This window comes from Podarcis raffonei, chromosome 10 (assembly GCF_027172205.1).
Source record: "Podarcis raffonei isolate rPodRaf1 chromosome 10, rPodRaf1.pri, whole genome shotgun sequence".
NCBI classification, from domain to species: Eukaryota; Metazoa; Chordata; class Lepidosauria; order Squamata; family Lacertidae; genus Podarcis; species Podarcis raffonei.
In genome coordinates, this window is record NC_070611.1 from 31053130 (window position 1) to 31068209 (window position 15080).

Here is a 15080-nt window from a genome sequence, read left to right on the forward strand (position 1 = left end):
TGTTGCTTTGCAGTTGAGCTCTATATAAGCAGGTTGGCTGAACCCCTCAGTTCAGTTCTGTTCTGGCCTGAGCACTGTGAAGCCTAGTATCTTAGAACCACAGAGTGAGAAGGGCCTTGTAAGCCATCCCACCCAACTCTTTTCTTGATGCAGAAGTTCCTGAGCTACAGCATCTTCCGACAGTTATAAGATCAGTGCATCTCCTTCAGATAACATCTCAAGCATCTCAACACACACAAAACTAAAGCAGCATCTTTATTTCATACATAACAATCAGTATAAAAATGTTTATTACATAAGAGCTGTTTTGTGTACACAATATATTATATTGCTATAAGCCGATGCAAAGACTGCGCTCATACTTCATAGTTCCACTTTGTTTCCAATATATTATATTGTTTCAATGCCACAACTACACCGTATTCAATAGAGCATGCTGCAGAAATGGGAATTGGCTTTAAATTAAAAAAAGCTTTTGCCTTTATTAAACGGGACATGTAAGACTGCATCGTGCCAAAATAAAAAATAAAAATTTGTTTTTAAGGTATGTAGACACAAATCCAGGAAAAACTGTGGGTTCCAGGCCAGCGTTTTCAAAATCTCTCCCCAATTTTGGATAATCAATTTGTTCTGAGGAATTTCTTACAAGGAAAGGGGGGGGGAAACACTCCAAGTCAATAAAGAATTGAAATATAGTACAAAAAAGAAACCGGTCCAAAAAGCACTGAAAACAAGAAGCCTATATAACTGTGCTAGAGAAGTAAAACTTAAAAGGAATAGTAAATATCAGCTCAGTGGTTTATAACGAAGCTAGTAAAATTCAGGCCAGTAATCTTAAAATGTAATGAACAGCGTTTTAACATTCAACACATGAAAGGTTAATGAAGGCTATGAACTTTGTGTAACATAAAACGTTTCAGATGTTGGAGTTCACCAGATATAATTGGATTCAGGGAGCGCTTGCTTCTCCTCGGCCCTTTTCGGTGAAGGCGTGTACTGCCTGTGCTTGGTGCCTGTGGGCCTCAGGCCATTTGTCAGGTTGGCTCCGTACCCTGAAAAATGACCCAGTTCAAGAGTAAGGAAACTACAAATGCAGCCCCCCCCCCTTTTCACTGTGAATGTTTGACATGGAAATTTCAATATGGACTTCGCACCGGACTTCACACAGTACTACCATGAGACAAACATTTATTTCTGAAAGGTGATTTTTCTCGTTATATTTATGGATCTGCCTTAACATGTGTACCCTGCAGTAAGGTAAAGGTAAAGGGACCCCTGACCATTAGGTCCAGATGTGGCCGACTCTGGGGTTGCGGCGCTCATCTTGCTTTATTGGCCAAGGGAGCCGGTGTACAGCTTCCAGGTCATGTGGCCAGCGTGACTAAGCCACTTCTGGTGAACCAGAGCAGCGCATGGAAACACTGTTTACCTTCCTGCCAAAGCGGTACCTATTTATCTAATTGCTCTTTGACGGGCTTTCGAACTGCTAGGTTGGCAGGAGCTGGGACCGAGCAACGGGAGCTCACCCCGTTGCGGGGATTCAAACTGCCGACCTTCTGATTGGCAAGCCCAAGAGGCTCAGTGGTTTAACCCAGAGCGCCACCCATGTCCCTGTACCCTGCAGTACTTGGTCACAAATCTGCAGACAAGTAATCAAGAGGCAATTTGCTTGATTACCGCATTGGCCTGAATATAAGCCTCACTTTCCCCCCAAATTCTGACCGTGAAAAGTTAAAGTGCGACTTATATTCGCGACCTTACGGTATGCAGCCAGGAGCATGGGGCAAACAGCGCCAGGAGTGTGGCAAAGCAGTGCCTGACCCATGCGTAGGCCCCTGTCCTCTCCCCCAAGGCTGGGAAGGGAGAGAGCGAAGAAGGGAAACGCGTCAGCAATGCAGCGCAGCTCCCCTCCCCCCAATATGCAGCCAGGAGCAGAGAAGAATGGAGTGGCTGATATTTGGGTATTTTTCTCCCCCCCCCCAATTTTAAAGGTGCAGCTTATATTCGGGTGCGGCTTATATTTGGGCCAATACAGTATTCTACAGGGTTGCCAACTAGAATAAAATATTGGGGGATCCCAGGTCAGCCCCTCCCTGCATAATCAATCACATGATTGATTATCACTGCAATGTGCTCAAATGCACCTTTGAAGGTGGCCCGGAAACTATAACTAATCCAGAATGTGGAACTAGACTGGTGACTGGGAGCGGCCGCCGAGACCACATAACATCGGTCTTGAAAGACCTACACCGGCTCCCAGTACGTTTCCGAGCACAATTCAAGCTCACATAAAAAGCGGAAATTATCAGGTAAGGAAATGGGTGGATTAAGTGCTGTCTAAACGCAGCCAGAGTCTGCTAAATCATCTTGGATCTGAGTACACAGTGCCTAGTAGCAACCCTGTGCAATGGGATTGGTGGGGAAAGGATGTCAATAAACCCATTCCACAGAGATTGCATATTTTATGGAGGCAAAGAGTCATATTTTGTCAATGCCACTTACTTTTATTGCAGTGCCTTCCATGCCAGCCTTCTCGACACTGGCATGTGTTAGGTTCAATACAGATCCCATATGATCCACAACCAGGTTCACATACGGCTGCAATAAGACACCTACAGTTAATATCTAAACCAAGTATTTCCTTTTGTTTTAGGATCTTCCACAGCGGCACACTAACGCATACCCACTGTTTAGCACGAACGTTACAAAATCCCGAATCTGCTGCAAAAGCTTTTTTAGGAAAAGGTCGAGTTGATTGAGCACTTACGCTTTGAACAGAGATCTCCTTGGTAGCCTTTGGAACACTTGCATTTATTTTTACCAGTACATTTGCCTCCATTTCTACACGGCTGATGGCATTTGCCTAGAAATGATTAAAAAAAAAGGATGATAGCACTGCCTTTATTGCCTTAAGTGAAATCTGGCCCAGCCCCATTAGAGTTGATTACAGATTTAACAGCAGTTATTACCTATGAGATGCAAATGGGACCACCACCGTGATAAACAAATACTGACAACCCACACTCAATAGACTTCGTACCCAGAATAGAGGCCTGGCTTGCACATTATATTTATACCACAGCTTTGCAGGAGTGTGAGGGCTCCAAGAAAAGAGATCATGGCTGCTTTGCTCTTCCCCAGGTCATTCAGCATCAATTTGTCCTTATCCCATGACTTCTGTATCCTTAGTAAACACCCATCCACAAACCAACACACCAGACACCAGGCAGCCCGGTGTTGTGAAATCTAAAGCTCATTTCGGCTGCCTGTACCATCTTTTGGGAGTTAGGAACCTCAAGAAGAATCTTTTCAGTCTGCTGAAAATGGCATAATGGCAAAAAACTCACTGATTTCACACTGATCCCCCTCAAGTCCTGCAGGACAAATACATTTTCCTGGATAAAAACATGTCCCTCCATTGAAGCAGGTCGTTGTGCAGTTTGCTGGGGAAGACAAAGCAAAAGTATGAGACTGGATATGTAGGCTTTCACCACCAGAAATGGATAGCTTTGGCAAGGTGCAACAAAGTTTGGGGTCTTTTCAAAAGCCAATTAAACCAAAGACCCAAGGAAAGGGTAATATTCTGATTTAATGCACTCAAATGTGGATTCGTAGGTACAGCATCTCTTTCACATGCAAGAAACTGCCATGTTCAATAAAAGGACAGCCTTGAACGAACTGTTCATCAGATCCATAACTGTGATGGCAGGAAAATATAATTTTTGGTGCTAGGAGTGGTGCTCAGCCTTCGCTGAGGCTGGCATCCTAAAGGGCAAACGACAAGAAAAATGAAACTGTCCCAGAATCATTGGGGCACATTCTAAGGTTATGCTTTGCTGAGACTCAGGTAGGATGTGCTAATCAATTCTGGTTTCTCTCAGTTTTTCATTTTTCCAACCTTAATTTCAGTTCTCCATGTTTCTCCATCAGTTTGAGATTATTATTTTTTAAGTCCTCATGAAAATTCAGCAGGATTTTAATGTGAATTTCTCCTAATATACACATTTTTGTATGCAATCTTCTTTCCCTGCTATACTGCATTTTTTGTATGTTATTTTCATGAACGTATGCATTTTAATGCACATTTTTTCTGAGTATATGCATTTTTTTTTCCAGGCTAGAGAACAGTATCGCGGAAATCAGAGAAGCGCAGATTCCGAAAAATGGCTGTGTTTCCAGCTCACATATTGTTTGGGTTGGGCAGAGCTGCCTTTAAATGCTAACTGAATCAAATTCCTCCCCGTCCCTACACTGTCAGCTAGGCTGTGCTATCTGTTCTTCACTTTTCCTGCTCAAATTTTCTTGTTTGCAGTTCTCCCAATTAACTGGAGGTGATGGTTGTTTTTTTTTAATCTGCTGTGAAAGCTTTGGTGGCTTAGCCTACTGAGTGAATGGTTAAAGCTCACAGGTCTCATTGTAATCCTTTTTTTAAAGCATACCTTTGTCGCAGTTGATGCCATAGAAACCAGGTGGGCAAATACACAATCCAGGCATGACGCAGAGTCCACCATTCATGCAGTGAGGAGTACACAGAGCTGAATGGAGGGAATCAACACTATAGTGAGATGTTGGCACTGATGCAGAGAGGAAAAACCTTCAAAGCATAAAGCACATTTTATCTTGCAACTCATACGATTCCTTAAGATGAACTGTCTCTTCTGCAGGCAAAATGAACTCAGCAGTAGTAGAAGGTGCCTGAAATCTGGTGTAATAAAACCCTTGAGCTTTGATTTTCAGACACCTATTTCTGAAAATTACATTTATATATATATATATATATATATAAATTTGTATTGAAGATTTCTTAGTTTACAAAAATACACGCATTGTCACTTTTTTCACGTTGTGTTTTCTACAGATCAGTTACGTTTGTTGTGAGACATTAGTGTTGCATGCAGTATTAGGTTGGGAAGAAAAGAGGGAGAAAGAGGGGAATGGTGATTGGGGTGGGGTGGCAATGCTTTTATTTTTCTACGTAGCGTATGTGTGGGGTCAGCGTCACTTGTGTGGGTTCTCTTTCTATTTGCTTGTTATATTTCCTTGGTGGTGAGAGAGGTTGGGGGTAGCCTAGTGTTAAGTTGTGGGAGAACATATCAGACGACACAGTGATTCTTCAAACAGCTCTTGTTTATTCACAGGCCAGAATAGAACGGAACTGAAGGGTTCAGCCAGCCTGCTTATATAGAGCTCTAGTACAATGCAACTGTAACAACTTTCTGTAACTATCCAATCATTGAATGTCACTTTCAATCCCTTATTTGCATATGTGGACCTGAGTGAAAACTATCTACAGTATCCCCCTGCTGGCCCAGGATGAGAACTTCAGTACATAACACCTAGGGTGTGGTTGGTTGTCTTTGGTTGGCTGTAGTGAGATTTGTTTATGTGTGTGAGGAGGTAGCCATATTGATTTGTATGCTGTCATGCAAATAGCATTTTAGGCATCATGCTGCCACGGAAGAAAACTATGGGCTATATCCAATGTTAGCTGCTCACTAACGCGAAGGCTAACAGGTGAGTTTAAATGTTGCTCCACAGGGGAATCCAATGCAGCAAGTTTGCCAGCGGAAACTCATTGCTCAACAGATGGCACCGTTTACCGTGCAACCAAGTTACTCCCAACCTGCTTGTGCATTTTATTGTGTGACTATGTCTTGCAGGCACAAAACCTTTCACCAGAGGAACAAGTATACCACTAATTGACTTTAACTTAGCACTGCATTGGATATAAACTGGTAAATTCATAATCTCCAACACCACGACAGCAAAAACTGGTACATCATCTTCCTGGATACCACCTTCTCATTTTCCTCACTGGACATTTAGGGAGCCATGATTTTGCACCACGATTTGTTTTTTTTTGGGGGGGGTCATGGAGCCGCAAAACAGGCATTTTGGGATGGCGCATAAGATCGCAGTCCACTCAAAAGCACTTTTTCATGGGGGAAATTGCATCGTGAAATTGAGCAAGATCACAGCTCCCCAAATGGCTGCTGTTCCCTTGTGAGAGAAAAACAGGACATCCCATTCCTTCCCCCGCCCCCCGGACACTTGCGGGTTGTGTAAATTTGCTAATCCTTGTGCCTAAACACAACCACACCCAAATGGGAGAAGAGACTACCGGTCCCCAATGCATAGATACCAATGGGCTGTGAAGAGGAGACCTTTCTCATTATCATCACAAAGACCATCTATCTGGAATTTTTAGCTATGAATCCTGGGCCCCTTCCAACTCTACAATTCAATTATTCCCTATAGTTGCTGGGAATCGTGGTCAGTGAGTGTGGGCAGGTTTGGGGCAAGTGTAGTAGGTGTGATTCTACTTCCCCCTTCTGGCATGTAAATAATGTGTGAGGGAGTATGTGGGTCCAGCCAGGTTGCCCTGAGTCTATAGTGACATGGGCCTGGGCATGGTTAATCTTTTCATTTTCATTTCATTTACATATTTACACCCTGCTTACAGTCTCAAAGGCAAACCACTTCAGCCTCTAATAACGATGGAAGAATAACTCTAGGTGCACGAGTGCTTCACCTAAAATAAATAAATATCGAGATACCCAGAAATGCCTGCCAAAAGCAAAACAGGGACAAATTACAGGCAGGGATTTACTAGGCACAGATCTGAGGAAATCCGAACTGATTGTGGCAAACAGGGCCCGCTGGAAAGGAGAAAAGGCTATTGCGCTCTCTCTCCCAGGCAGACTGTGCCTCCGCACAGATGGAGACGCTTTCATGATCAAATTGGGACATTCTCTTCAGCAACAATAGCTGAGTAAAATAACTGTGGTACTTTTACAGCTAGTGTTCATTAGCAACAGCCTTTTACTTAATGTTTTGCCAGATGGACGCTCATTCAGTTGTTGGTCAGCCCTGTTCCGTCCTTTAAACCATTCAGCGGAGACTTCTTTATCTTTTTGTGTAAACAATCTATGTTTTCTGAGAAGCCACAGCTCGTAAAATATTTTTCTTATGCGTTTAGATTTAATTTTTGGAAGGGGCCTAAGCCACATCTGAAAATCTCTACAAAACAATATTTTGAAAGGCAGCGACTGCTTGGCTGTTCTCGCAGTGTAAATAAAAGCGCATGAAATAATTGAAGCCTTTCGATTACCTTTTTCGCAGTGAGGACCATAAAATCCATCTGGACATTCGCATACATGCCTTTCATTGCAAAACCCGCCGTTCCTGCATCCTCCAGGACATTCAGCTTCAAAGAAGATGGTAATAATTATTGGATGAATTGAATATGTGTTGTGTGAACAGTCTGATTACAGTCTGAGGTAAGAGCATCGTAGTCTGCTGGAGATGGAACAGTGGGAAATGCCCAGAAAGTTAATCCCAGTGTCCAAATGATGGACATTTTGGTAGTATACATTGACTGAGATGCTCAAATAAAATGTACAAGAAAACTAGATATTCACAGGCTCGGATTCTGAGGCAGAAGTCCTAAAGGAGGAGAACTGAAGGCAAATGAGCTGCCACACCGAACATCCTGCTGGGCTCTTTGACAGGGTAGACGTGAAAGGAGAGTAGGCTTTTATTTTCTCTTTAACGATTTTCTCTTTAACGATTCTCCTCACATTGGAATGCCCTGATCCATTCCCTTTTTGCCCCACCAATGTAGGAGTTCAGATATTGATGAAGCTAGGGCCAGTGATGGGATTTCAAACTGTGTGAGACCAAAATTCGGGTGCCCCCTGCTTCTCATCTTCTGCTCTAAGTCATTGCTGTGGCACCTCCTGTGGCAACCCTCTCAGCTTGGTGCCCAGTGTGGGTGAACTGGTTGCACTTACCTAAATTTGCCTCTGCTAGAGCCAGAGATGTTTCCATGGAATGGGATCTACAAAGTCAGATTACTCTCAAAGAGGACGGTCTGATCTATTCTATTGCTCCGGCAGGGCCCACTGCCCATGAGGTGAGCTGAGGCAGTGCCCCTGAAGGTGCCACAGCTGCTCCACCATCTCCAGTGGTGAGGAGAAGTGGTGGTAGCAGTGGTGGCAGCTTCTGGCGAGATTTCACCAAAATCTCACAAAATTTTGCTGGAACCCACCGCTGCCTTTGGGGGAGGGGTGGAGTGGAGGAACCTTCCTATGAAGCCTCTGGCTGCCCCGGACCTCCCGAGATGCCCTCCTAAAGACCGTAGAATTGTAGCACTGAGGAACTTCCCACCTTTCCTCCCTCATCCCTGTAACCCTCCCCAAAAAACCTCTCATCCTCATCTGTATTCATAGTAGAAATGGCGTCTCAGCTTGTTTCTGGTCTGACAAATGTGACCTGCTATTCCCCAGATGTGTGAGGACAATGACAAGACAGACAAACTTCCCTTCCAAGGGCAGGTTCTGGTTACCTTGCTGACAAGTCTTAAAGAAGATGGCGTTCTGTGGCGTTTGGAGTATGGTATTGCCTTCTGAATTCATGATAATGACTGTCACCTCAAATGCTGCCACGCCATCTTGTTTCCCAAGGCAGGGAAATCCAACCTGGACAACTAAAAAAAAGGGAAGGGGAGAAAGTGTGAAGAAAATAAAAGACGGTCTTACTGATTATCTGTGAAATCCAGAAATTTTTAAAAAAGACATTCCACACCAATGATAATCTACCGATAAATAAGCAAAACAAGCACAGTACTATGATCATATTGCAAAAGTGCTACAGTAGGTGCTAATGATTCAATTATCTTGTCCAATGCACTGTGGTACCCTGGTGATTTTTGAGTCAAACAAGCTGCATCTACACAATTCACGGAACTTCTGTCTCCGTCCGTCCCCCAACTAATTGTGCCAAGGGATGTCAGTTATCAACAAGGCATGTGAGGGTAGTGGCACTGCTTTTAGGCACTGTTTTTGTGGCACTTATGTGCTGCTTATGTACACCTAACCAGTGTCAGAAACAGGTATCGGTCTGATCAAGGAGAGCTTTCCTTGTGTTCTTATGACTGCCTTGTGCACCAGTGTGAGCAAACCTTGGAAGTTACAATCAATAGGGTAACCCTATAACTGGATAAATGGATTCTTGCTGCCCACCATTAAATTATTCTGAGTTCATATTCCCATTCCTAAAATAAAGAAATGGACCGGTCAAGTCTCCTTTTAAAAATAACATTTTCAACAACACTGACAAAATTCTTCACACTCTGCACTCATTGAGCGAATGATCTTAGCCTTCCATGTCGGGACATTTCCAATCTTGTTTGCAGCTGGGACTTGTCTTTGGCTGTGGCTGACAGATCATTTTCTTTTGCTCTGAGTGATGCTTAAAGAGAATTGGTCAGGGCTGCAACATCAGATCCCTCCTATGTCCCCGGATAAGCAGGCAGCTCTGTCACACGTGGATATAGATGTTTTCTAAAGTACAATCCTATACGTATCAGAAGAAAGTTCCATTGAGTTCAATGGAATATATTCCCATTGAAGTTTGCAACTTTCGTTTCTTCAGTGCAACCATGGCTGCAGGGCAATGGTTTGAAGATGCAGGATGCAGCCACTGGCAGAAGAAGAGGAGTGCGGGGGGAGCACACCGCCCCCAGCAGCGCAATCCTGATGGGGTGCCATCGTGACTGCCCCCCCATGCTGGGCGCCATGCCCCCGCAGGCAGCATGCCACAGCCCTGCCTGCTCTCCACCCCCAACCCCGGTGCTGGAGCATGAATCTCCACCACTGGATGCAGCAAACCTTGCTGAAACTAAGCAGGTCTGACCAGTCTGACACCAGGATGGTACATAGCCTAGAAATCCTTTGTATGATGCCCTGGGTTGCATCATGGAAAAATAAATGCAGTAACATAATCCACACTTTGCTTTAAATGTAAATATCAATGTAATAAAAGCAATAATAATAATAACAATAAGGGGACGCGGGGGGCGCTGTGAGTTAAACCACAGAGCCTAGAGCTTGCCGATTGGAAGGTCGGAGGTTCGAATCCCCGCGATGGGGTGAGCTCCCGTTGCTCGGTCCCTGCTCCTGCCAACCTAGCAGTTTGAAAGCACGTCAAAGTGCAAGTAGATAAATAGGTACCGCTCCAGCGGGAAGGTAAACGGTGTTTCCGTGCGCTGCTCTGGTTTGCCAGAAGCGGCTTAGTCATGCTGGCCACATGACCCGGAAGCTGTACGCCAGCTCCCTCGGCCAATAAAGCAAGATGAGTGCTGCAACCCCAGAGTCAGCCACGACTGGACCTAATGGTCAGGCGTCCCTTTACCTTTTTAATAATAACAACAACAATAATAACAATAATAATTTTATTATTTATACCCTGCTCACTCTGGGCAGCTCCCAACAGAACACCAAAAACAGAATAAAACTTCAAACGTTAAAAACTTTTCTAAACAGGACTGCCTTCAGATGCCTACTAAAAGTCAGATAGTTGTTTATTTCCTTGACATCTGATAGGGCGTTCCACAGGGCAGGCGTCACTACCGAGAAGGCCTTCTGCCTGGTTCCCTGTAACCTCACTTCTCTCAGTGAGGGAACTTCCACAATGTTAACAGAGAAGAAGCAGCAGTGAAGTCTAAATGTTTCTATTTGTATTCGTATCTTTTAGCAAAAAAATGGCTACGTTAAGTGATAGTTCTGTCATTTCCCCAAGGAATTGGAGAGAAAAACCATAAAAGATACCGATTTAAACCAAAGGTGTTAAGTGTTCTAAATGCAACAAATAGATGGGGATGGCTGCCTTTAATGCAAACTTTCTTTTAACTACAAAGAGCCAATGGAAGGCAGTAAATCTGGAGTATTTTAATGAGGAGAAAAGCCTGGTAACCCCAAAGCCTTGGAATGCTGTTTTGTGGTTGTTTCATTTGAACGCTGCTTGAGATTAATAGTGACATTTATCTGCTTTCTTTATGACCAGCTTCTCATTGATGCTTTTTGGAACTGCACCTATTAGGTCCCCCTCCCTCCTTACAGCACATTTTGAGGATTTTACTGCAAAATACTCTGCTAATAAAGATATTCTGCTAGTAAACACCAATCTATTTTGGGGGGCGTGATCAGCTCACTGTTTCTGCAAACAAATTCTAATCGCAAACAGACACAATAGCATCATCATACGAAACATAAACCGTTCTTCATTATAGATGCCATTGTCTATCAGTTCCATGTCATACTTTTATTTGGCTCAAAGGAGCCATGAGGTAAAGTGGTCATAGCTGTCAAATCCTTGGGTGTTTCTTTCCCACTCATAGGCAACAGAAACCTTATTTGCTGAGCTGCATTGTTTCAGAATAACCGGCTCCGCTGAGACCTGAATTACTAATGTGTCATGTTGATGCACACACATACATTTCAAACTCAGCTTACTGAATAATACTACTGCAAGCCATATGTATTAACTTAGCGGGCGCTTATTATGCAGCGCAGCCTGTAAGTATATTTGTATGTCTGCACATGCTCGCCATATGGAAACAAAGTCTACATCTCCAAAGCAGTCTTGGAACTCAAGTCACCAGAACTACAATTATAGCGAGCCTACTTTCATTCCATTCAGACCTCCCAAAAGGAGAGGAACAAGGAACCCCTTTCCTAGACTGGATGAGGAAGAGAGCTGAGACTGAGCACTGGGCTTCAGCATTCCAAAATGGTCAGTTGCTGAAGCAACTTCAGAACGCACAAAACCTGATCCTTCCACAAGTCTTGCCCGATTTGCATGGGAAATCGTGTTTCACAGCTCCGTGATTTTGCTGCTCTGCAGGCCTGAAGCTCCCTCGCTCCTTCTTTCATCCCTTTCAGATGTGGAACATGAGATAACTTTGACAGCAAAAGTTCAAGAGCTTTTTGCGGTTACCAAGCTATCAGATCATCTGACACAAACAAGCTTGTGGGGGTAGATGCAGCAACGGCAAACGACCTTTCCCATATGTATCTCTCTCGATAAACTTGCAATTTGGGGGAAGGCGTGCAGTCTACACAAACAAACCAGCACTGTATGGATGCATGCAATGGTTGCAACGCCAAGTTAATGGCTTGCATGTGGGGAAAGGGCTCTGGCAGATCCGACACCAGACACAGACCTTTCCCAGAATCCCAGACACAAAGATTCGCAACTGGAGGCAGTTCCCACATTCAGCTGAGAGCCATTAAGTGATATAAATCATGGAGCGATGCAGTTTTAAGCGATAAACATGTATGTGTGAATCAGCCCTTGTGGGATGGCCATCAAGTGGGAATCTGCCAGATTCCTCCTGAGGGGGCAACAATTCTATGTAGCAGCTGCAACATATGAGATTCGAGATGTGGGTTGTCTCCATTGCAGATACACTTTTGGCCTCAGTGCAAGATGCATTGTAACCTCTGCGCATGGCAACTTCGCAGAAGCATAGCCAGTATTGCACTAGTGCAGTCTGCAGGTTATGTGCCTCACCAGTATTGCTGTTGTATTTTTGTATTTCATTTTAGATCTTGTTGTGATTTATGTGGAAATTCTTCAATTTGGTTGTGTAATTTAAAAAAATGTTTTATTCACTATTTATGACTCCTTTTGTTTTGTTGTAGTTACGTATTTTATTCATGTTCTAAGCCACCTTGAGTATGGTTTGAACCAGGGCTGGATTTAGGTTTGATGAGGCCCTAAGCTACTGAAGGTAATGGGGCCCTTTATATCTCCAGCTGTCCTTTGTCAACAACAAGTTGTTGCTGTTTTTTGTGTTGAATATGTGCTATATGGCAATTTATGGACCCAATAGGTATCTAAAGCCATTTGCACATAACAAATAGGAGCCTACACAACACAAAATACTGTTGCTGTATGTAGGTTTTTTATCTTATATTTTGGAAATGTACATCCAGTTTTTTCCCCTTTAATATTTTAGCTTGTTTAGCTTATACGTAAATATGGCACTGGTTTGAACTGGGGAAAGTTGGCATGCAAATAAAATTGTGTCTATTTGTGTGTATTTCCCTTCATTCACTTGCTCTGCCTGCTGTTGTCAGTGTGATCATTTGTTTTTCTTACAAAAATACTATACAGTAAGAAAACTAAACTTTTCCCTTGAGCACTCCCCCCCCCCCTGGGCCCATGAAGAACCTTATTGGTTGCCAAAGTTTACTTGTTACTGCCTTTTTAAAGTTTGAGGTCTTTGCCACCTGGCAATTAAATACTTAATCACTAATTTTGAAACACCCACACCCACACACCCTTTTCAGTCTGGTACATCAGTAAAGTGGATAGAAACCACCTTGAAAACCATTTTGCTCCCGTCATCGTTCACGTCCGCTGACTGGAACCACCAACTGTTATTTGGCTACTGCTACGGAGATGCCGAAAACTCATAATAGTAACGCCTTTGTAAGCATTGATAGTAGGAGTCACATTTAACATACATATATTTTATGCTTTGCACTTTGGACTGGCTTTTGCTAGACTGCACCCATGAGCAATACTAACAAGGTGAGCTTGTACGGAGAAAATACATAAAAGATGCTATTCATTAGCTATTTCAGAGGAGAAGTTACATTCTCTTGATCACATATTATTTATACAGAATAAATATTCAGCTTTATAGCAAACCTTTCCCCTTACAGATCAGTTTGTCCTATAATATTATTTTTTATTCATTATGAACTGTAAAATTACCATATTTACTCGAATTTAATGCGACCTTTTTTGGCCAAATTACGTCATGGAAAAAAAAGGGTGCACGTTAGATTTGATGGCTCTTTAGATTTATGTAAATATGGTATTTCCTTGCAAAACCTCCCCCCCCCCGCACAATCTTTGAACTCATAAATGCATACAGATCCACAAACCTGACGCCTGATGAGGTATTGTTCCAAGCAGAGGGATGTTCACAGTTGGGTCAGCCATTATGCCTTTATCCAATGAGCGCAAGGACAGGAATTCATAAAAGTATTCAGCCTGCAAGAAAACGAATGCATAAGAGAGGTTAATTTTTATCACATCGGGCTATTTGTTCGTCATGTTCGTCTAAGGCGAACAATACAACTAATGCTTGCAATCGTATGTATCAGCGAGTAAGCTCCAATGAACATAGGAAGACGTACCTCTGAGTAATAGAATTGGAGATTGAACGTGAGTAATAGAATTGGAGATTGAACATTGGATTGGATTTTTGGCTATTTACAGATATTGTAATTTATTTATTTTTTTGCATTTCTACTGTATTGTTGTTGTTTTTTTTAAATCACACCATTTAAAGTAAGAGTACAAAGGAACAGAAGAACACTTATGCGAAGGAAACTACTTTGTTCATCACAAATTATATTCAGCCAAGTCCTTCCCAGACTAGACCCTTTGAAATCAACAAACCTAAGTTAGTCATGTTGGTCATGAATGTTTTGTTAAGTGAACTTGTAATGTCAGTGGAGACATCAATCCTCAGTTGTTGTTGTTTTTGGTAGATCTGAAACAGATACTTGAAGGGTCTTAAGAGACTGAGGGGTCCATCACTGCATCTGTAGCCCCATGCCAGCCGGGGCAGAAGGCAGGGACAGGTAAATCATTCAGGAGCTGTGCAACAGGGCCCAAATCGGGTCCCAAGCCATCCAATGATGCCAGTGGGGCCACCTCAGAATCCAGCAGATCCCAGGCAGACTCAGACCTCCCCATCCCCATCCCCAGAATGCCATTCATATATTGAATAAAGTACTTCGAAATTTTAACGAGACATTTCCTTCCTCAAAAAAAGATTTTTTTTCATTCACCCTTCATTGTTGTTATTTTGGTAGGGATCAAATAAGAAATCTGATAAGCTGACAACTGTCAGAGGCTGCAATCCAAATCCCTTGTGCTGGGCAGTAGCAGCACCAGAATAAAACGGGGTGGGGCACAGAAGGAGCAAAGTATATTTCTAAGCTAAATGTAAAAGTAGAGGACCCCTCGACGGTTAACTCCAGTCAAAGGCGACTATGGTGTTGCAGCGCTCATCTCGTTTTCAGGCCGAGGGAGCCGGCGTTTGTCCACAGATAGCTTTCTGGCTCATGTGGCCAGCATGACTAAACCGCTTCTGGCGCAACGGAACACCGTGATGGAAACCAAAGCTCACGGAAACACTGTCTACCTTCCCACCACAGTGGTATCTATTTATCTACTTGTAGTGGTATGCTTTCGAACTGCTAGGTTGGCAGGAG

The 15080-nt window shown here is 43.2% G+C and overlaps 1 protein-coding gene across 1 annotated transcript in view; it reads right to left on the reverse strand.

Annotated features, from left to right (window-relative positions):
- Positions 1 to 242: 242 nt before the first annotated feature.
- WIF1 (WNT inhibitory factor 1) overlaps positions 243 to 15080 on the reverse strand; it is a 44777-nt gene continuing 29939 nt past the window's right edge. Inside the window, exons 3-10 of the mRNA XM_053405976.1 lie at positions 13740 to 13848; positions 8348 to 8488; positions 7112 to 7207; positions 4440 to 4535; positions 3348 to 3443; positions 2768 to 2863; positions 2503 to 2598; positions 243 to 1052 (exon numbers count right to left, since the gene is read on the reverse strand). Coding sequence (XP_053261951.1) covers positions 931 to 1052; positions 2503 to 2598; positions 2768 to 2863; positions 3348 to 3443; positions 4440 to 4535; positions 7112 to 7207; positions 8348 to 8488; positions 13740 to 13848 — 852 coding nt within the window. The 3' untranslated portion in view covers positions 243 to 930. The remainder of the gene's footprint in view (positions 1053 to 2502; positions 2599 to 2767; positions 2864 to 3347; positions 3444 to 4439; positions 4536 to 7111; positions 7208 to 8347; positions 8489 to 13739; positions 13849 to 15080) is intronic.